The sequence below is a fragment of the Cherax quadricarinatus genome, chromosome 35, assembly GCF_038502225.1.
Source record: "Cherax quadricarinatus isolate ZL_2023a chromosome 35, ASM3850222v1, whole genome shotgun sequence".
NCBI lineage: Eukaryota > Metazoa > Arthropoda > Malacostraca > Decapoda > Parastacidae > Cherax > Cherax quadricarinatus.
This window is the reverse complement of record NC_091326.1, coordinates 7,943,769-7,967,518: the sequence shown is the minus strand read 5'-3', so window position 1 is coordinate 7,967,518 and position 23,750 is coordinate 7,943,769. Positions and strand designations below refer to the sequence as shown.

At 46.0% G+C, this 23,750-nt stretch overlaps 1 protein-coding gene across 2 annotated transcripts in view; it reads left to right on the top strand.

Moving 5' to 3' along the window:
• The first annotated feature begins 11,517 nt into the window (after positions 1-11,517).
• Positions 11,518-23,750, top strand: part of LOC128695128 (uncharacterized) — a 13,520-nt gene continuing 1,287 nt past the window's right edge. Inside the window, exons 1-2 of one of the 2 annotated variants that reach the window (XM_053785559.2) lie at positions 11,518-11,646; positions 22,069-23,459. In XM_053785559.2, coding sequence (XP_053641534.1) covers positions 22,070-23,251 — 1,182 coding nt within the window. In that variant the 5' untranslated portion in view covers positions 11,518-11,646; position 22,069 and the 3' untranslated portion in view covers positions 23,252-23,459. Of the gene's footprint in view, positions 11,647-22,068; positions 23,460-23,622 lie in introns of those variants that run through there. The other variant, XM_053785557.2, reaches the window with a different exon arrangement.

Here is a 23,750-nt window from a genome sequence, read left to right as displayed (position 1 = left end):
TGCAAGGAGATAGGTATCTTTAAAGCATAAAGTCAGTGCCGGATCAGCCGGGCTGTGGTTCGTACGTTGAACTACGTGCGGCCAGCAGTAACAGCTTAGTTGATCAGACCCTGATCCATCAGGAGGCCGCGGGGGCGTTGATCCCCGGAATATCCTCCAGGTAGACTCAAGGTAGGTAGGCAAACGCCAACATCATTCACATTATGAACATCAAATAGGTATACAATACGGACAGGTTGGTAGGTAAGACTTACCTACCAACCTGTCGGTATTGTATACCATTTTGATGTTCATCTTGTCAGACACTGCAACACATGGCCTCTTGGTACAGAAAACACCTTGGACAACCTTTTCAAGTGAGAATTGTTTGATCTGAGAGGGACGTGACCTCTCAGTGGCTACATTCTCACTACTACTACTACTCTGCACCTCTCCTTCCGACAGTATTTAAGTCTCCGCACTGTCGCTTGATCTTCACCCTCCAACCGGAGGGACAAGAAAGAAGAAAGAAAAAGATGATCGTCACCCCCGACCCGGGGGGCCACTGCCGGGTCACCATCTGGAGAAGACCCGGGCCGGAAGTACCGGCGAATCAACATGAATGAATGAAAATGAACACCAACACACGACACTCCACACAGGAGAGCACAGCGCTAGCACGATCGACACCATTCCTTGCCCTTCTAGGGCAGGGTTGGTGCCAGAGCCCGAGTTTGTAGCTCACAAGATGAGGGGGATACTTGTGCCTCTTCCCATGGGAGACTTAGGTCTCAGACACTCCCTAGACAGGGAGCCAGTGCCGGGCCACCACTTGGAAGGGCCCGGGCCGGGAGAATACCGGCGAATCTTTAACAACAGCTTGATCTTCAGATAGTTCCTGACTATGGAACTGAACATCTCCAGGCTGAGGGACTGACAACCTCAAATTCTACGACTTCAAGGGTGATGGACTGATTACATCGTCTTCACATCTCTACTGTTCCTGCCTACTTTCTGTATTCGACTGAAGAAGCCTACTGTGTAGGCGAAACGTTTCGGAATAAAGTTGTCTAACTGTTGCCTATGTGTCTTGCCTACCATCATTCGCATTCCTGGTGCGTCGTTTCCAGTAAATTCGCGAGGAACATTCTTCGGTAGCGTCAGCACGATTCGCAACCGAAAAGTTCCCCGGTTCGATTTCCGGGCAGGACGATGCGCGTTCGTCAGTCTCCTCACCCACTTCGCAAAGTCTCAAACAGTCCGGCTGGGTTAACCCCATAACTTAGAAAAATAATATCGTTACAGCAACGCTTGTCGGGAGAAGTATGGGAAAGCCGTCTCCTCCTCATGCCTGGGATTTCCCACTGGAATTCCGCTGTTCCTCCTAGGAACACGCATCGACCCTCGGGGCCCTCTGTACACTGATGTACATATCTTTGTCCTGGGCAAACAATGACCAGGAATTCAGACCCCCTTGCAGCACCTGTGTACTGATAAAGTTCCACTGGTTAGAATTGGAAGCACCTCTGTACTTTGTAATCCCGGACCCCAGCAGGTGGTTCTGACACCTTTCTGGCACACCACTGTACCCTTTATGGTGCCTTATCTGCTTGTGATACTCTGTCTCTCTGTCTCTGTCTGTCTGTCTGTTTGTCTGTCTGTCTGTCTGTCTGTCTCTCTCTCTCTCGCCACTGTCATTCTCACCACTCATTCGTTAATTATGAATATAGTCTCCATACTTGATGTATCTCAAACAAACTTATCTCCTACCCTTTCCACTGCCCTTCACTCACCCACATTCCCCTTCCATCACCCTTCGCTCATCTACATTCCCCTTCCATCACCCTTCACTCTCCCACATTCCCCTTCCATCACCCTTCACTCTCCCACATTCCCTTTCCATCACCCTTCACTCTCTCACATTCCCTTCCATCACCCTTCATTTCCCTACATTCCCTTCTGCCATAACCTCCTAACACATGTTCTCTCTTTGTCCCCTTTCAACACTGACTGACACCATACCTTTCCCTTCTCTAGCAATCACTTCACTTCCCACTCACCACTGGCCTCTCCACCTTGTCCCTAACCTTCCTCCCTGCCCATTAAGCAACCTCCTCCCTTCTCCCTTAAATCCTCCCTCCCTCCCTCTCTCCCTCCCTCCCTCTCTCCCTCCCTCCCTCCCTCCCTCTCTCCCTACCCACCTACAGCCGCCTCCAGACAACGCAGGCTAAATGATTGCTGGGTTCCCGGTGGAAAGCCCAGGCAACATCAACCCTTGGGGGTTTAACTTATTAAAACTCTTTTATGCTCTACTAGCTAAGGATTTACTTAAGGATGGATCTATTTAATCCTGCATTTGCTAAAACTTTATTAACCAAACCACGGACCGGGTGGGATTTAAACCCCCTGGTTATATGAGACCTAAAACTTTACTAACCAGGGCACCATTACTCCCAGTACAAAATTTGTCTAAAGAACAGTTACATACATGTGCAAAACTTTATTCCATCCCTAACAGCGATTTTATTTATGTGATATATCATCCAGTCTATCAACTGATACCAACAAACTGAGAATAAAACCATAAATATCATCCATAATACACAGGAAAGTCGCTATTAGGGAAGACATAAAGTTTTGCATATAAATGGTATAAAGTCGCTATTAGGGAAGACATAAAGTTTTGCATATAAATGGTATAAAGTCGCTATTAGGGAAGACATAAAGTTTTGCATATAAATGGTATAAAGTCGCTATTAGGGAAGACATAAAGTTTTGCATATAAATGGTACAAAGTCGCTATTAGGGAAGACATAAAGTTTTGCATATAAATGGTATACAGTACCGACAAGATGAGAAATTAGACACATGTGCAACATATGGGTAACTTTATTTGTAGACGTGTCGCCAACCAGCGACTATCAATACAAGGACATAATGTGAAGAAATATTTACAAAAGATTAGGTAATTAGTCCTTCAACCTTAGTCTTGATGACTACGGTGCTCTCCAAGGATGAGGGACTGATTACCTTATCTTTCGTATATATTTCTTCACATTTTGTCTTTGTACTAATAAAGGCACTGCTTGGCTAAACGTCTACAAATAAAGATACCCAGATGTTGCACATGTGTCTAATTCCTCAAACAAAGTTTTGAACCCAGGATGGCGAGTGTAGCTACAATCCCATGCAGGCCCTTCACCGGGCCAGGGTGTCCTGGGTGTCTTGGTATGCCAGACACACGAAGACGCTGCACTCATTGTTTACACTATGACCTGAGGCTGTGTAAGAATTAAGATTTCATGGAGACGCTTCCCATACGATGAGGATTTTAAGTTTTAACGGGATGGTGCGGAAGACCAGTGATGATACTCCCTTTAACCACTTGTTTTACCTAGGCTAGAGTACTGCTCTTTACTAACACCAACCCCTTTACACAACACAAAACTAACAGCCCCCTCTTTAAGACAAGACGAAACTAACAGCTCCTTTAAGACAAAAAGAGGGCTGTTAGTTTCGTCTTGTTGTAAAGGGGGCTTTTAGTTTCGTCTTGTTGTAAAGGGGGCTGTTAGTTTCGTTTTGTCTTAAAGAGGGGGCTGTTAGTTTAGTCTTGTCTTAAAGAGGGAGCTGTTAGTTTCGTCTTGTCTTAAAGAGGGGGCTGTTAGTTTCGTCTTGTCTTAAAGAGGGGGCTGTTAGTTTCGTCTTGTCTTAAAGAGGGGGCTGTTAGTTTCGTCTTGTCTAAAAGAGGGGGCTGTTAGTTTCGTCTTGTCTTAAAGGGGGGCTGTTAGTTTCGTCTTGTCTTAAAGGGGGGCTGTTAGTTTCGTCTTGTCTTAAAGGGGGGCTGTTAGTTTCGTCTTGTCTTAAAGAGGGGGCTGTTAGTTTCGTCTTGTCTTAAAGAGGGGGCTGTTAGTTTCGTCTTAAGACAAGACGAAACTAACAGCCCACTTTTTAAGACGACGAAACTAACAGCCCCCTTAATGACAGGCGAAACTAACAGACCCTCTAAGACAGGCGTAACAAACAGCCACTTTAAGATAGGCGAGACTAACAGCCCAAAAACCTGCAGTGGGAAGGGTGGGAAGGGCTGGGCTTGATTAGTACCAGAAATACTGAAGCAAATTCTTAGGTGGCTTTGGGAAAAGCTTAGTTAGGCGGGTGGGAACAGTTGGTTTTGAGGTGTTGCCTAGTATGGGCCAGTAGGCCTGCTGCAGTGTTCCTCCATTCTTATGTTCTTATCACACACGACTAAGACCTGTGTCAGGAAGCACCTGTCTTGAAGATTAAGGCACAAGCTGAGGGACTGACCACCTCAAACACTTCTCCAAGGTTGATGGACTGATTACATCTTTACTTCATTACTACTGCTGCCTTTATATTTGACTGAAGAAGCCTACTGTGTGGGCGAAACGTTTGATCGTGTGTCTAAGTCTCCTTTATGTTCTTAAAACGCAACCTTAACATTTCTCACTTATTTTAAACTTAGTTCAAGACAAGGAAATTCAAGATATAAATTATTCTTAAGACCTTCACACGTACTCTCAAGATTTGTGTTCCCAAAAACTAAGTAATAAATTATTAGATTAGAACCTTTCACTTGCATATTGTTACTAATGCAGTAAATATACTTAAATACTGGCATTTGAAGTGGATTAAAAAAGTGGCGCTTAAAGTGGATTTAATAAGGGGCACTTAAAGTGGATTTAATAAGTGTCTTGCATGACAGCACATACTTGCTGACACTTTCCAACAGGACGACCCTCCTGGCACTTCCTAAGAGAAAGGCCCTCCTGACACTTCCTAACAGGACGACCCTCCTGGTACTGCCTAACAGGACGACCCTCCTGACCTTTTCTAACAGGACGACCCTCTTGACCCTAACAGAATGACCCTCCTGACCCTGACAGGACGACCCTCCTGACCTTTTCCAACAGGATGGCCCTCCTGACCCTAAGAGAACGACCCTCCTGACCTTGATGAAATTCTTACACAACTCCTGACCTTGACAGGACGACCCTCCGGACCCTTACTAACAGTACGACCCTGCTGACCCTTCAAAGAAGTTCCCGACATTGCTATCACTGACACATCACACTAATCCTCCCCGTTTCCCTTCAAAAATCGCCAAATTTTTAACCTCATGTCCTTGCCTTGTCATCACATTAGTCGTTCTTATCCCTTCACGTTCAGCTGACAAATGTTAGCCTCGACCCTAATTCAGAGATCATGTGATAGACGCAGACTGTAAGACTAAACTCGTGAGTCCTCTGATCAAATTAAGACACTTAAGACTAATTTATAGCCAAGTTTAACCTCCATCTCCAAATCTTGGCAGCCAGGCAAAAATATATATTAAGATGTAATTGTATTATGCAAATAACTAACAAAAGGAGCATTTACCTGATTATATATATATATATATATATATATATATATATATATATATATATATATATATATATATATATATATGCAATAAGATCACAGTAAACAGGTGATTTCAGAATATGCAAAACAACCACTCTGAAAGAATGGAGAAATTCCAAGCGGTATTTTAAATCATTTATGAAATAGGTAATGATTTAAAATACCCAAGAAATGTAACTGATAAATCTTTTAAAGTTGCTAGAAATACTTTTTACAATCCAAAAAGGGACAACCAGCCTTATTCAACTAAAAATATGTTGGTTCTCCCTTACCATGAAAACTTGGTTGATATGCCTTCTCTTCTTAAGACTTTTAATATTAAAGTTGTATTCAAAAATCTTGATACAGTAAAAAAACTTTTGATAAAGAATTCCCCCCAAAATGCTGATGGATGTGTCTATAAGATTCCTTGTAAAATTTGCGATAAAGTTTATTACGGTCAAACTGGTAAAAATCTCGAACTAAGATTAAAACAACATAAATATAGCATAAGAACTGGACAAGATTCCAGTGCTCTATTTATTCATGTAAGAGATTTTAACCATCCAATTTATTTTCAAAAAGTTGAGAAAGTAGTATCAAGCAAGTCCATGGTCGACAGGAATATAATTGAATCTTGTTTCATAAAAAGCAGTTTTGACAATAATATGAATATTTCCTTTGGTTTACATAAATTAGATCCATTTATAATTAATAGAATTTGGGAAGAATTTAATAATACACTGGACAAATAATAATTTTTAAATTTTCTTGGGTAGAATAGTTTGTGGGTGAGTTGTGCAAAGGACCTATCCAAGTTGGGTCGGCGCGCGTCAGGTGTTTAACCGTTGTGGGATCTGATAGTGAGGTGTTTGACCAGACCCCTTATATAGCTTCCTTGGATGCTTTACTTTCATAGTTCCTTGATAATGTGAGTAGTCAAGAGACCGCTTGGAATTTCTCTACTCTTTCAGAGTGGTTGTCTTGCACACACACACACACACACACACACACACACATATATATATATATATATATATATATATATATATATATATATATATATATATATATATATATATATATATATATATATATATATATATATATATATATATATATATATATATGAGAAATTTTAGTAAAATCACAATCTACAGAAGGTTCGTAATTAAGAATTATCTTCGCTTCGCAAACACAGTCTGAGGCAAATCAGATCACTTCAGGCCAATTAAGACTTAATTCCGGATGTTTATGGGCGACATATCGAGTGAAGAAAAAACGAAACGATAAACTAGAGATGACTGGTACAAGTTTACGAGAGAGCACACACTATATCTGGACCAGCCTCCATCAGTGTGTGACACACCTGGAGGAGCTGGACCAGCCTCCATCAGTGTGTGACACACCTGGAGGAGCTGGACCAGCCTCCATCAGTGTGTGACACACCTGGAGGAGCTGGACCACCTCCATCAGTGTGTGACACACCTGGAGGAGCTGGACCAGCCTCCATCAGTGTGTGACACACCTGGAGGAGCTGGACCAGCCTCCATCAGTGTGTGACACACCTGGAGGAGCTGGACGTCCTCCATCAGTGTGTGACACACCTGGAGGAGCTGGACCAGCCTCCATCAGTGTGTGACACACCTGGAGGAGCTGGACCAGCCTCCATCAGTGTGTGACACACCTGGAGGAGCTGGACGTCCTCCATCAGTGTGTGACACACCTGGAGGAGCTGGACGTCCTCCATCAGTGTGTGACACACCTGGAGGAGCTGGACCACCTCCATCAGTGTGTGACACACCTGGAGGAGCTGGACCAGCCTCCATCAGTGTGTGACACACCTGGAGGAGCTGGACCAGCCTCCATCAGTGTGTGACACACCTGGAGGAGCTGTACCAGCCTCCATCAGTGTGTGACACACCTGGAGGAGCTGGACCAGCCTCCATCAGTGTGTGACACACCTGGAGGAGCTGGACCAGCCTCCATCAGTGTGTGACACACCTGCAGGAGCTGGACCAGCCTCCATCAGTGTGTGACACACCTGGAGGAGCTGGACCAGCCTCCATCAGTGTGTGACACACCTGGAGGAGCTGGACCAGCCTCCATCAGTGTGTGACACACCTGGAGGAGCTGGACCAGCCTCCATCAGTGTGTGACACACCTGGAGGAGCTGGACCAGCCTCCATCAGTGTGTGACACACCTGGAGGAGCTGGACCAGCCTCCATCAGTGTGTGACACACCTGGAGGAGCTGGACCAGCCTCCATCAGTGTGTGACACACCTGGAGGAGCTGGACCAGCCTCCATCAGTGTGTGACACACCTGGAGGAGCTGGACCAGCCTCCACCAGTGTTACACACATGGAGGAGCTGGACCAGCCTCCACCAGTGTGTGACACACCTGGAGGATCTGGACCAGCCTCCATCAGTGTGTGACACACCTGGAGGAGCTGGACCAGCCTCCATCAGTGTGTGACACACCTGGAGGAGCTGGACCAGCCTCCATCAGTGTGTGACACACCTGGAGGAGCTGGACCAGCCTCCATCAGTGTGTGACACACCTGGAGGAGCTGGACCAGCCTCCATCAGTGTGTGACACACCTGGAGGAGCTGGACCAGCCTCCATCAGTGTGTGACACACCTGGAGGAACTGGACCAGCCTCCATCAGTGTGTGACACACCTGGAGGAGCTGGACCAGCCTCCATCAGTGTGTGACACACCTGGAGGAGCTGGACCAGCCTCCATCACTGTGTGACACACCTGGAGGAGCTGGACCAGCCTCAATCAGTGTGACACACCTGGAGGAGCTGGACCAGCCTCCATCAGTGTGTGACACACCTGGAGGAGCTGGACCTGCCTCAATCAGTGTGACACACCTGGAGGAGCTGGACCAGCCTCCATCAGTGTATGACACACCTGGAGGAGCTGGACCAGCCTACATCACTGTGTGACACACCTGGAGGAGCTGGACCAGCCTCAATCAGTGTGACACACCTGGAGGAGCTGGACCAGCCTCCACCAGTGTGTGACACACCTGGAGCAGCTGGACCAGCCTCAATCAGTGTGTTACACACCTGGAGGAGCTGGACCAGCCTCTATTAGTGTGTGTGACACACCTGGAGGAGCTGGACCAGCCTCAATCAGTGTGTGACACACCTGGAGGAGCTGGACCAGCCTCTATCAGTGTGTGACACACCTGGAGGAGCTGGACCAGCCTCCACCAGTGTGTGACACACCTGGAGAAGCTGGAGCAGCCTCCATCAGTGTGACACACCTGGAGGAGCTGGACCAACCTCCATCAGTGTGTGACACACCTGGAGCAGCTGGACCAGCCACCACCAGTGTGTGACACACCTGGAGGAGCTGGACCAGCCTCCACCAGTGTGTGACACACCTGGAGCAGCTGGACCAGCCACCACCAGTGTGTGACACACCTGGAGGAGCTGGACCAGCCTCCACCAGTGTGTGACACACCTGGAGGAGCTGGACCAGCCTCTATCAGTGTGTGGCACACCTGGAGGAGCTGTACCAGCCTCCCTCAGTGTGTGACACACCTGGAGGAGCAGGACCAGCCTCAATCAGTGTGTGACACACCTGGAGGAGCTTGACCAGCCTCTATTAGTGTGTGACACACCTGGAGGAGCTGGACCAGCCTCAATCAGTGTGTGACACACCTGGAGGAGCTGGACCAGCCACTATCAGTCTGTGACACACCTGGAGGAGTTGGACCAGCCTCCACCAGTGTGTGACACACCTGGAGAAGCTGGAGCAGCCTCCATCAGTGTGACACACCTGGAGCAGCTGGACCAACCTCAATCAGTGTGTGACACACCTGGAGGAGCTGGACCAGCCACCACCAGTGTGTGACACACCTGGAGGAGCTGGACCAGCCTCCACCAGTGTGTGACACACCTGGAGCAGCTGGACCAGCCTCCACCAGTGTGTGTGACACACCTGGAGGAGCTGGACCAGCCTCTATCAGTGTGTGGCACACCTGGAGGAGCTGGACCAGCCTCCATCAGTGTGTGACACACCTGGAGGAGCTGGACCAGCCTCCATCAGTGTGTGACACACCTGGAGGAGCTGGACCAGCCTCCATCAGTGTGACACACCTGGAGGAGCTGGACCAGCCTCCACCAGTGTGTGACACACCTGAAGGAGCTGGACCAGCCTCCACTAGTGTGTGACACACTTGGAGGAGCTGGACCAGCCTCCATCACTGTGTGGCACACCTGGAGGAACTGGACCAGTCCCCACCAGTGTGTGTGACAGCTGGAGGAGCTGGACCAGCCTCCACCAGTGTGTGTGTGGCACACCTGGAGGAGCTGTACCAGCCTTCACCAGTGTGTGACACACCTGGAGGAGCTGGAGCAGCCTCCACCAGTGTGTGACACACCTGGAGGAGCTGTACCAGCCTCCACCAGTGTGTGTGGCACACCTGGAGGAGCTGGACCAGCCTCCACCAGTGTGTGTGTCACACCTGGAGGAGCTGGAGCAGCCTCCACCAGTGTGTGACACACCTGGAGGAGCTGTACCAGCCTCCACCAGTGTGTGTGGCACACCTGGAGGAGCTGGACCAGCCTCCACCAGTGTGTGTGTCACACCTGGAGGAGCTGTACCAGCCTCTACCAGTGTGTGACACACCTGGAGGAACTGGACCAGCCTTCACCAGTGTGACACACCTAGAGGAGCTGGACCAGTCTCCACCAGTGTGACACACCTGGAGGAGCTGGACCAGCCTCCACCAGTGTGTGTGGCACACCTGGAGGAGCTGTACCAGCCTCCACCAGTGTGTGACACACCTGGAGGAGCTGGACCAGCCTCCACCAGTGTGACACACCTGGAGGAGCTGGACCAGCCTCCACCAGTGTGACACACCTGGAGGAGCTGGACCAGCCTCCACCAGTGTGACACACCTGGAGGAGCTGGACCAGCCTCCACCAGTGTGTGACATACCTGGAGGAGCTGGACCAGCCTCCACTAGTGTTTCGCACACCTGGGGAACCTGGACCAGCCTCCACTAGTGTTTCACACAGCTGAGGAAGCTTGACCTGCCTCCACTAGTGTTTCACACAGCTGGGGAAGCTGTACCAGCCTCCACTAGTGTTTCACACAGCTGGGGAAGCTGTACCTGCCTCCACTAGTGTTTCACACAGCTGGGGAAGCTGTACCAGCCTCCACTAGTGTTTCACACAGCTGGGGAAGCTGTACCAGCCTCCACTAGTGTTTCACACAGTTGGGGAAGCTGTACCTGCCTCCACTAGTGTTTCACACAGCTGGGGAAGCTGTACCAGCCTCCACTAGTGTTTCACACAGCTGGGGAAGCTGTACCAGCCTCCACTAGTGTTTCACACAGCTGGGGAAGCTGTACCTGCCTCCACTAGTGTTTCACACAGCTGGGGAAGCTGTACCAGCCTCCACTAGTGTTTCACACAGCTGGGGAAGCTGTACCTGCCTCCACTAGTGTTTCACACAGCTGGGGAAGCTGTACCTGCCTCGACTAGTGTTTCACACAAAAAAACATTCAGATACATCTCAATTCCTAAAAAACTGTAACAGATGGCGGTGAAAACAGTGTGACGCCGAGCTGTTGGCGTCTACTGACGCCTGGGAAAGGCACCACCATTTCCATGGATATACTTCTTCCAAGACGCCTTATCCTAGCCACGCTCTCTGCTGCTTATACCCAAGCTCATCCACACTCCGTGTGGAATATAGTTGTGGTTAGAGCGTATGGGAAGGGGTTCGATCGTAGTGTCCTTGACAATTCTCTCAAACTAGCGGGCGGGGTTAGTGGAGTAGTAAAGTGGTGTGTGATTGGTCGGGCCATCCTTCCCGACCTGTAGCCGACCTTCCACTGCCACATGCTGATACATCTCTCAATGATTTTTTTTATCCTACCTTCACCTAGTGTAATTAAAGCCTCGTACCCATTGCACATTATTCAGAGCTGATATTACAGTATACATATTTGACAGACGCTAGTTGACTCGTGATGAGAGAGGCATTATACACAGCGATAATGTAAAGTGGAACCTGCCATACAGGACACATCCTGCCGCCCCTCCCACGCTCTAGCGCCTCCTACCCCAGCAACTCGATCAAGACTAAAATACCCTAATGAAAAAAAAAGGATGAAATAAGGCCAGCCCTTCCCTAGAGAAGTATAAATAGAGGCAGGAGGACAGCAGGGCGGCAGAGTCGCTGAACTCAGCCTAGTGTTCACTTCCCGATCCTCTTACAGGTCCTCTCTAACACTAAGGTACGTGCTGACCTGTGTTTCAACGCCGCTTCCAAACTCATTTCAACGCTTTGGGAATTTCAATGGAAAATTGTGACGTGGTTACCTTGGTGTTCCTAGTGCGCTGTATGCTGTGGTTAACAGTGTTAGTTCACATTATGGAGCTTCTGAACGTTGGGTTCATATCGTAAGACAGTGAAACTGGAGGGAATTCATGCATACACTAACAACAATTTATTACTGGGGGCCGTCGAAGCTCATTTGAAGATGGTCTCTACTTATGCCGAAAACACTGGTGTTATTTCCATTCTGCTGAATGGAAATATAAAAATTTATCATATACATATATATATATATATATATATATATATATATATCTAGGTAGTAGGTTGGTAAACAGCAACCACCCAGGGAGGTACTACCGTCCTGCCAAGTGAGTGTACAACGAAAGCCTGTAATTGTTTTACATGATGGTAGGATTGCTGGTGTCTTTTGTCTGTCTCATAAACATGCAAGATTTCAGGTATGTCTTGCTACTTCTACTTGCATTTAGGTCACACTACACATACAAGCATATATATATACACACACACACACCCCTCTGGGTTTTCTTCTATTTTCTTTCTAGTTCATTTCCTCTTACCTCCATGGGGAAGTGGAACAGAATTCTTCCTCCGTAAGCCATGCGTGTTGTAAGAGGCGACTAAAATGCCGGGAGCAAGGGGCTAGTAACCCCTTCTCCTGTATATATTACTAAATTTAAAAAGAGAAACTTTAGTTTTCTTCTGGGCCACCCCGCCTCGGTGGGATACGGCTGGTATGTTGAAAGAAAGAAAAGATATATATATATATATATATATATATATATATATATATATATATATATATATATATATATATATATATATATATATATATATAAAATGTATGTATATATAGTCTCTACGTCCACAGCAGAACTCGAACCTGCAAACTCTGTATCAGAGCCCCCAGTTCTTTACCACGGTGGTCTGGCTCCGTGGTGAAGTACTGTGGACTCTGATACAGAGTTTACAGAGTTTGCAGGTTCGGTCCTGCTGTGGACGCACAGACAATGTTTGTAAATATTTTCGCCTGTTTGCGAATTGTTAAGCATATATATATATATATATATATATATATATATATATATATATATATATATATATATATATATATATATATATATATATATATATATACATATATATATATATATATATATATATATATATATATATATATATATATATATATATATATAAACATATATATATATATATATATATATATATATATATATATATATATATATATATATATATATATATATATATATATATATATATATAATATATTGTCGAAGTATTTAAAGCATGTACAGAATACGATAATACAGTTTTTACATAAATATATCTAAGAAAATCGTGTTAAGGATACACTACTCAATCGTCAGAGACTAGCGACTTCAACGCCGCTTAAGATGTGTTCTTCACTGTTGAGTGAGGCAGTGAATGACTGTTCCGGGGTAGTGAATGACTGTTCCGGGGCAGTGAATGACTGCTCCGAAGCAGCGAATCACTGCTCCGAGGCACGGAACACTGCTCAAGACTACGTCCTACGTTTATATATATATATATATATATATATATATATATATATATATATATATATATATATATATATATATATATATATATATATATATATAAACAGATCACACACACACACACACACACACAGCAGCGTTATCATATCTGGGCATAACAACGTAGGGTATATTTCAAGCACACACAGCAGCGTTATCATATGGGATTCACACCCGCGTCAAGGAAGGTTTTTATTGGCTTTTACTTCCCTCTGGCTAATAAACAAGAGAATCACTGAGCGGAAGCACAAGAAAAGGGGGGGATGAGGGATGAGTAAACGTCCCACTGACTCAACACTAATGTTGACCCGGGTACCCACTGCAGCCTCCCACACCCACCCTCGAGCAACCCACCGTTGCCTGCGTTCCTTGCCCATGTACGGCGCCAGTCTAACGTTGCCTGGCCGCTTTGGGAAACGCCCTAGCCAGCTTCTTGAGCCTATCTGCCTAATTTGAAGAAAATAATATAATTGCCTCTCAACACACCTTGTCATGGTGTCTATCTGGTCGCCAACGAGAAGGAAAAAGAAATACATCAGCTAATACATCATCCAAAAACCGTAATACAGTAGAGATTTCCTGTTGTATGAGCAGCACTCTCACCGCCTTCAAAAATAGTATTAATCAACGGGGTCACAAACAGTACTGTCAACGGTATAAAAACAATTACCAACAACGGTATAAAAATCACTACAAACGGTATCACAAACAGTACTGTCAACGGTAATAATAAAAATAATAGTAATAAAATAATAGTAACTTCACAGTTCATTGATAATTCATTCAACGCAACGATAATATAATTCCCTAGAGAATTATAATTCTTCTGAAGGTAATTATTACATGGTAAAAATAAAATAACGTAGATTGTTACAGGAAAATAACCGTACTAATAATGTAAATAAAAACCCGGTTTTAAAACTGCCCCATGTAATGTTAAACCTCCCTATGTAATGTTAAACCGCCCCATGTAACTTTAAACCGCCCCTTGTAATGTTAAACCGCCCCTTGTAATGTTAAACTCCACTTGTAATGTTTAACCTTCCCATGTAATGTTAAACCTCCCCATGTAATGTTAAACCGCCTCATGTAACGTTAAACCGCCCCATGTAACGTTAAACCTCCCCATGTAATGTTAAACCTCCCTATGTAATGTTAAACCGCCCCAGGTAACTTTCAACCGCCCCTTGTAATGTTAAACCGCCCCTTGTAATGTTAAACCTTCCCATGTAATGTTAAACCTTCCCATGTAATGTTAAACCTCCCCATGTAACTTTAAGCAGGGTGAGTGTTGTCAGGACGAGAGTTATTGTGGTTGGCAGAGTGAGAAAACTCACTAATCTCTGCCAACACTACACACGATGCATCATTCCATCCATTCCACTTCTCTGCTCCACATTCACCAGGTAAACCATTAAACCATCAACCCGCAGATCATTCCACCTTCAATCCACAACTGAAGGTCTTCTTAACCTTGGAGAAACACGTCCTTCCACTCTTACTCTCAACCAAGCCTTTCACTCTCACTCACAACCAATCCTTCCACTCTCACTCTCGTTAACCTTTCAACTCTTGCTCTTAATAACCACGTCAACACATATTTCCACTCTCACTAACATCAACCACGTCAACCAACTCTCGTTTTCTTCCCAGGCAACAACAATACTCGAAGATTTAAAATTATTACACAACCTGTATATAATATTACACTTGTATATAATATTACACAACCTGTATATAATATTACACAACCTGTATATAATATTACACAAGCTGTATATATTACACAACCTGTATATAATATTACACAAGCTATATATATTACACAACCTGTATATATTACACAACCTGTATATATTACACAACCTGTATATATTACACAACCTGTATATAATATTACACAACCTGTATATAAGGAAACATAAAAATGTTAACTTGTAGATAAAACAGCTACCAAAAACAGTAATATAACCAGGATATATAAGGAAGTTTTAAGATTAACATTACATAAACCAGATATAAGGAAACTGTAAAATTAGTATTATACAACCAGGATATATTACTATTATACAACCAGGATATATTAGTATTATACAACCAGGATATATTAGTATTATACAACCAGGATATAAGAAAGCTGTAGAATGTTATATAAACCGAATATAAGGAAGCTTTAATATTACACACCACCTCTGTGGATATTGTGGGGGATTTGTGTGGAAACTGTGGGGGAACTGTGTGGAAACTGAGGGGGAACTGTGTGGAAACTGTGGGGGAACTGTGTGGAAACTGTGGGGGAACTGTGTGGAAACTGAGGGGGAACTGTGTGGAAACTGTGGGGGAACTGTGTGGTAACTGTGGGGGAACTGTGTGGAAACTGTGGGGGAACTGTGTGGAAACTGAGGGGGAACTGTGTGGAAACTGTGGGGGAACTGTGTGGAAACTGTGGGGGAACTGTGTGGAAACTGTGTGGAAACTGTGGGGGAACTGTGTGGAAACTGAGGGGGAACTGTGTGGAAACTGTGGGGGAACTGTGTGGAAACTGTGGGGGAACTGTGTGGAAACTGTGGGGGAACTGTGTGGAAACTGTGGGGGAACTGTGTGGAAACTGTGGGGGAACTGTGTGGAAACTGTGGGGGAACTGTGTGGAAACTGAGGGAATTATGTAAAATTGTGCGGGCATTCCACTGGGAAAATGAAAAAAAATAGAAATTTGATGAGGAAGGTTATTAGGATGATAGGAAAGTAATTAGGATGCTGGGAAGGTAATTAGGAAGACGGGAAAGTAATTAGGATGATGGGAAAGTAATTAGGATGATGGGAAAGTAATTAGGACGACAGGAAAGAAATTAAGATGGGAGGAAGGTAATTAGGATGACGGGAAAGTAATTAGGATGATGGGAAAGTAATTAGGATGATGGGAAAGTAATTAGGATGATGGGAAAGTAATTAGGATGACAGGAAAGAAATTAAGATGGCAGGAAGGTAATTAGGATGACGGGAAAATAATTAGGATGATGGGAAAGTAATTAGGATGACAGGAAAGAAATTAAGATGGCAGGAAGGTAATTAGGATAACGGGAAAGTAATTAGGATGATGGGAAAGTAATTAGGATGATGTGAAAGTAATTAGGATGATGGGAAAGTAATTAGGATGACAGGAAAGAAATTAAGATGGCAGGAAGGTAATTAGGATGATGGGAAAGCAATTAGGATGATGGGAAAGTAATTAGGATGATGGGAAAGTAATTAGGATAACAGGAAAGAAATTAAGATGATGGGAAGGTGATTAAGATGCCAGGAAGGTAATTAGGGTTATGTGTAATTAAGATGATGGGAAGATAATTAGGATGACAGAATGGTAATTTGGATGATACCAAGGTAATTAAAATGATGGGAAGAAATTAAGATGGTAGGAAGATAATTAGGATGATAGGAAGGTAATTAGGATGATAGGGAGGTAATTAAGGTATTAAATATCCATCACAACCACACAGGTGTAACATTCCACAACCACACAGGTGTAACATTCCACAACTACGCAGGTGTAACATTCCACAACCACACAGGCGTAACATTCCACAACCACACAGGTGTAACATTCCACAACCACACAGGCGTAACATTCCACAACCACACAGGCGTAACATTCCACAACCACACAGGTGTAACATTCCACAACCACACAGGCGTAACATTCCACAACCACACAGGCGTAACATTCCACAACCACACAGGTGTAACATTCCACAACCACACAGGCGTAACATTCCACAACCACACAGATGTAACATTCCACAACCACACAGGTGTAACATTCCACAACCACAAAGGTGTAACATTCCACAACTACGCAGGTGTAACATTCCACAACCACACAGGTGTAACATTCCACAACCACACAGGTGTAACATTCCACAACCACACAGGTGTAACACTCCACAACCACACAGGTGTAACATTCCACAACCACAGAGGTGTAACATTCCTCAACCACAGAGGTGTAACACTCCACAACCACACAGGTGTAACACTCCACAACCACACAGGTGTAACATTCCTCAACCACAGAGGTGTAACACTCCACAACCACACAGGTGTAACACTCCACAACCACACAGGTGTAACATTCCTCAACCACAGAGGTGTAACATTCCTCAACCACAGAGGTGTAACATTCCACAACCACAGGAGTGCAACATTCCACAACCACAGAGGTGTAACATTCCACAACCACAGGAGTGCAACATTCCACAACCACAGAGGTGTAACATTCCTCAACCACAAAGCTGTAACATTCCACAGCCACACAAGTGTAACATTCCTCAACCACACAGGTGTAACATTCCACAACCACAGAGGTGTAACATTCCACAACCACACAGGTGTAACATTCCACAACCACACAGGTGTAACATTCCACAACCACAGAGGTGTAACATTCCACAATTACAGAGGTGTAACATTCCACAACTACAGAGGTGTAGCATTCTACAACCACACAGGTGTAACATTCCACAATTACAGAGGTGTAACATTCCACAACTACAGAGGTGTAACATTCCACAACTACAGAGGTGTAGCATTCCACAACCACAGAGGTGTAACATTCCACAATTACAGAGGTGTAACATTCCACAACTACAGAGGTGTAACATTCTACAACCACACAGGTGTAACATTCCTCAACCATAGAGGTGTAACATTCCACAACCACACAAGTTTAACATTCCACAACCACAGAGGTGTAACATTCCACAACCACACAGGTGTAACATACCGCAACCACACAGGTGTAACATTCCACAACCACTGAGGTGTAACATTCCACAACCACACAGGTGTAACATTCCACAACCACACAGATGTAACATTCCACAACACAGGTGTAACACTCCACAACACAGGTGTAACACTCCACAACAACACAGACGTAACACTCCACAACAACACAAGTGTAAGAATCCACAACACAGACGTAACACTCCACAACACAAGTGTAACATTCCACAAGAACACAAGCTTAACAGTCCAGCATCAGGGAGTCTTGTAGAAGCTCGCTTAACATTCACTCTCAACATTCCTCTTCCCCAACAGTTTCAAGACTGTCCCTCCAAAGATCATCATGTGCAACATTTGGGTATGTTTATTGATAAATATTACACTTGTGGGTATGTTTATAGATAAGACACATGAGCAACACTTGGGTATGTTTGCTAATAAATATAACACATTTGCAACACTTGGTTATCTAACTGCCGAAACGTGCCGCCTGCACCACAGGCTCCTTCACTCTAATATAATCAAATATAACACTCTTAACAGTAGTAGCAGCTTCGAGGTGATCAGTCCGTCACTGTGAGGAGGTGGTCAGTCCCTCAGGTACCCCAGGTTTCAACATTGGCCAATGGAATATTAAGCTGCGTGAGCTCTGTATAGAGAGGAGTCAGTAGTATCCATCAGCAGCTCTCTGCCAACACCCCTTCCCTCGTCCCTTCCAACACTGTCAACTGTTGCTGCCACAGTATAGCTGTCATACAGAGTAGTGTCAGTATACTGATGGTGTTGAAACAATTTAACTTCCTAATCACTGCTTGAGGCCTCTCTGTCGTCTGTCTGTCTCTCCACCACTCACTCGCCATCACTCTCTCCCACTCTCTCTCGCATACCTCTCTCCTCCACTCCTCACCTTCAAATTCACTCCGACAACATCCCGCACCCTTCAAACTCGCTAACCTGAAATTCCCCTCCCTCACACCTATCCTTCCTATCCCAAGACTGTCTTCTCTCAAACCCTGCAGCGTCGCCAGCAGGACTTCCCTCACCCTCCTACAGTAGATCATCTGACACAAACACCAGCTCCTCCCCCTGCGTCTGCCCTTCAAGCAAGGTACCTTCAGTGGATCAAGGGCTCTTGATCACTGAACTGGAGCTAATTTCTTCTATCCATGGACCCATTCTCATTACCTAGTCGTTGTTCGACCGCTACAGCTTCATCGCTTCCCCATGAATAATAATTATAATAATAATAATCACAATAATAATAACAATAATAATTAATGTTTGCGTACACACGGTCGTGAACGTGAGGTTGATGTTATGTCAAAGTCGCAACAGTCAATGGTCAGAGATTGATGTAGGCGGTCACTCGTCTAGTTACTGGTCAGACCTAACCATGCTTAACCTGACTGACCTCAGTGTAAACACGCTAGACCTGACGCTCTGGCGTGTGGCCCTGGTGGTGGCACCTCCTTCTCAGGACGCTGACACAAGTGCCACTAAGTGCCGTCACTAAGATGAGGATATATATTTCTCTCAGGTGTGGGTGGAGCAGCGTCACGAGTGTGGGTGTGGGTATAGAGCAGCGTCACGAGTGTGAGTGTGGGTGGGTCATGAGTGTGGGTGCGGGTGTAGAGCAGCGTCACGAGTGTGGGTGTAGAGCAGCGTCATGAGTGTGGGTGTGGGTGTAGAGCAACGTTACGGGTGTGGGTGTAAAGCAACGTTTCGGGTGTGGGTGTAGAGAAACGTCACGGGTGTGGGTTTAGAAAAGTGTCAGAAGCGTGGGCGTGGAGCAATGTCATGGGAGTGAGCGCCAAGCAGTGTCACAGGCGTGGGCGTGGAGTAATGTCACAGGCGTGGGCATTAGGCAGTGTCACGGGCGTGGGCGTGAGGCCGTGTAACAGGCGTGGGTGTGTAGCAGTGTAGTGGGTGTGAAGCAGTGTAGTGGGTGTGTAGCAGTGTAGTGGGTGTGAAGCAGTGTAGTGGGTGTGTAGCAGTGTAGTGGATAGCAGTGTCGTGGGTGTGTAGCAATGTAGTGGATGTGTAGTAATGTAGTGGGTGTGAAACAGTGCAGTGGGTGTGTAGCAGTGTAGTGGATAGCAGTGTCGTGGGTGTGTAGCAATGTAGTGGATGTGTAGTAATGTAGTGGGTGTGAAGCAGCGTAGTGGGTGTGTAGCAGTGTAATGGGTGTGTATCAGTGTAGTGGGTGTGTAGCAGTGTGGTGTGTGTGTAGCAGTGTGGTGGATGTATAGTAATGTAGTGGGTGTGAAACAGTGCAGTGGGTGTGTAGCAGTGTAATGGGAGTGTAGCAGTGTAGTGGGTGTGTAGCAGTGTAGTGGATGTGTAGCAGAGTAGTGGATGTGTAGCAATGTAGTGGGTGCGAAGCAGTGTAGTGGGTGTGTAACAGTGTAATGGGTGTGTAGCAGTGTAGTGGATGTGTAGCAATGTAGTGGGAGTGTAGCAGTGTAGTGGGTGTGTAGTAGTGTAGTGGATGTGTAGCAGAGTAGTGGATGTGTAGCAATGTAGTGGGTGCGAAGCAGTGTAGTGGGTGTGTAACAGTGTAATGGGTGTGTAGCAGTGTAGTGGATGTGTAGCAATGTAGTGGGTGTGAAACAGTGTAGTGGGTGTGTAGCAGTGTAGTGGGAGTGTAGCAGTGTAGTTGATGTGTAGCAGTGTAGTGGGTATGAAGCAGTGTGGTGGGCGTGTAACAGTGTAATGGGTGTGTATCAGTGTAGTGGGTGTGTAGCAGTGTGGTGGGTGTGTAGCAGTGTTGTGGGTGTAGCAGTGTAGTGGGTGTGGAGCAATGTAGTAGGTGTGGAGCAGTGTAGTGGGTGTGGCAGTGTAGTGGGTGTGGAGCAGTGTAATGGGTGTGTAGCAGTGTAGTGGGTGTGTAGCAGTGTAGTGGGTGTGGAACAGTGTAGTGGGTGTGGAGCAGTGTAGTGGGTGTGTGGCAGTGTAATGGGTGTGGAGCAGTGTAATGTGTGTGTAGCAGTGAAGTGGGTGTGTACCAGTGTAGTGGGTGTGGAGCAGTGGAGTGGGTGTGGAGTAGTGTAGTGGGTGTGTAGCAGTGTAGTGGGTGTGTAGCAGTGTAGTTGGTGTGGAGCAGTGTAGTGGGTGAGTAGCAGTGTAATGGGTGGTAGTGTAGTGGGTGTGTAGCAGTGTAGTGGGTGTGTAGCAGTGTAGTGGGTGTGTAGCAGTGTAGTGGGTGTGTAGCAGTGTAGTTGGTGTGGAGCAGTGTAGTGGGTGAGTAGCAGTGTAATGGGTGGTAGTGTAGTGGGTGTGTAGCAGTGTAGTGGGTGTGTAGCAGTGTAGTGGGTGTGGAGCAGTGTAGTGGGTGGCACTATGGAGATCACACCCACATAATGGCACGACAGATAAAGGCCGGGCTAGCCTGGCTACACAACACTTCACGTTACTGTCTTAATGATGCCACGTTGTGTAGTGCTCAAGCCCTCGCCTCAAGGATCCTTCTACCGCTCTACCTGTCTAATTTTGGCTCACTAACATCAAGTAAAACAATATACAACTAAGAGGGAAATGAATTTTATACAATCATTTACAAGCCACCAGAGGATCCGACCCTCTGTCCCCCGAGGAGACAATGTGTTGATACAGTGTAAATGTGTTTTTGTAGAGAGGAAGACCTCTGCAACCAGCCTCTGGCTACTGCTTTGATAAATAGCATGGGTGATGTATGATTATTGATGAATGAATTGGCAATGACGAATACTTCTTTCCTCCATCCCATTTTCTAATCCCTCTTCGCATCCACTCTCATGGTATAATCTAATGAGGAATCCACGGACCAGGTCGTCTGTTCATCCAGGTCAGCGCCTCACGGCTCATCTGGGCGATAAAGTCCTCTCGGGTCAGCCCACAAAGCATAGAGAAATTGCACAGAGGGAGCGGCGCGTGATTGGACTTTATTCCCAAATGAGTTGCCGAGACGCGGGGGTTCCAATCACCGCTGTTCTAACCTGTGGAATTTCTCTTTGCAGGATGTGGCGCTTGACGGCGACGCTGCTGGTGGTGACCCTGGCCTCGGCTACTCCCCAGGGGTACAACTACCCGATACCCGACAGTGGCTATCTGCCACCCTCCCCAAGCAACCCGAGTTGCCAAGTGGCCCCCATCACCTCTGTGGTCACAGAAACACGAGTCCAAACTTCCGTCACCGTGCTAACCGTGAACCAGATCAACACACAGTACATCACCACCACCCTGGTCAGACAACAGGTCGTACCAACTACTCTCTTCCAGACTCGCGTCCAGACTCAGGTCCAGTACCAGACCAGTGTCATCCAGCGTACAACCACCCTTTTTAATGACAGAATTGTGACCCAAACTATCCCAAGCCCACCTCGTCAAGAAACTGTTTACGTTACGTCAACTCGCGTTGTGCCACAGGTCAGTTACGTCACCAGCACACAGGTGCAAACACAAGTAGTACCTGTGGTGGTGACTCGCACACAGGTGCAGACCATCAATCAGCCCGTGACAAACTACCAGACACAAATACAGCAGCAGACCCAAGTGGTGACAATCCCAGGCCCTGATGTAGTACGGACGCGTGTCCAGATCGTCGTTCAAACCTCCATCGTGAGGCGTCAACAGCCAGCCAACACACGTTATGTGACGTCGACGCGTGTACAACAAGTGGTGCAGACCAGATATGTTCGCGGACAGAATGTTTTCAGGACCAGTGTTGTTCAGCGCCAACAGGTCATCCCCTACACATCCCTTAACACCCGTTATGAAACAGCTTATACCACTCTTGAGCAGGTGGTAACCAGGACCAACGTTGTCACTCAAACAGTAATCAGCACCCAGGTAGTTCCTCAAGAGGTAGTTAGTACACTAGTCGTACCCAACATCATCTACACCACCATCTACGAGACCAGATTTCAGCCCTTCACTCAGGTACAGACCGTGGTCCAGACCCAGTACGTCACTCCCGCTCCGGTGTACCAGACTCTTGAAGAAACCAGAACCTCAGTGGTGCAAGTGCCTGGCCCGGACCGTGTGGTGACCCAACAGGTGGCTAAGACCCAGCAACAACAACAGGTGGTCTATCAGACCATCAACCAGCCCCGACAGGTCACCGTCACACAGACCATCACAGCCACCTGTGGCAAGACAGGGTACAACTATGACTCTCCCGCGGTTCCTTTCAACTTCTAACTGAATTCGACATTTGTTTCCGTAAGGCTTCTAGACTAAGAGAAAAAAGTTGGTTCGACCTACGCAACATACACAAGAGGACAAACACGATATGAAGCGTTTTCTTCATAAGTGACTTACATTGCCGCAAACTAGCGTAATCTGTTACCACCTTTCCATATTCGATTTTGTATTTATGTAAATGAAAAATACAGTTTAATAATTCCTATGTACTGTTTTCATTAACTTTATAAATATATAAAAGAGTGACAGCTGCTGTTGTGTACATACGAGAAAGTAAGTATTAAGAAACGTGGCAATTGTATGTTTTGTGATTATATTTTCCATTTTGTATAATACAATGGTAAATTAACTATAGTTTCCCAACACAGGATGCGAGGTGTCTTGGTGTCGCTGCTGCTGGTGGGGTACGCCCTCGGGACGGCAGTGGAGAGACCTCGAAGACAACTCTTCGATAACAGCATCGATCTCGAGTCCTCGTATCTTCCACCGATTAAAG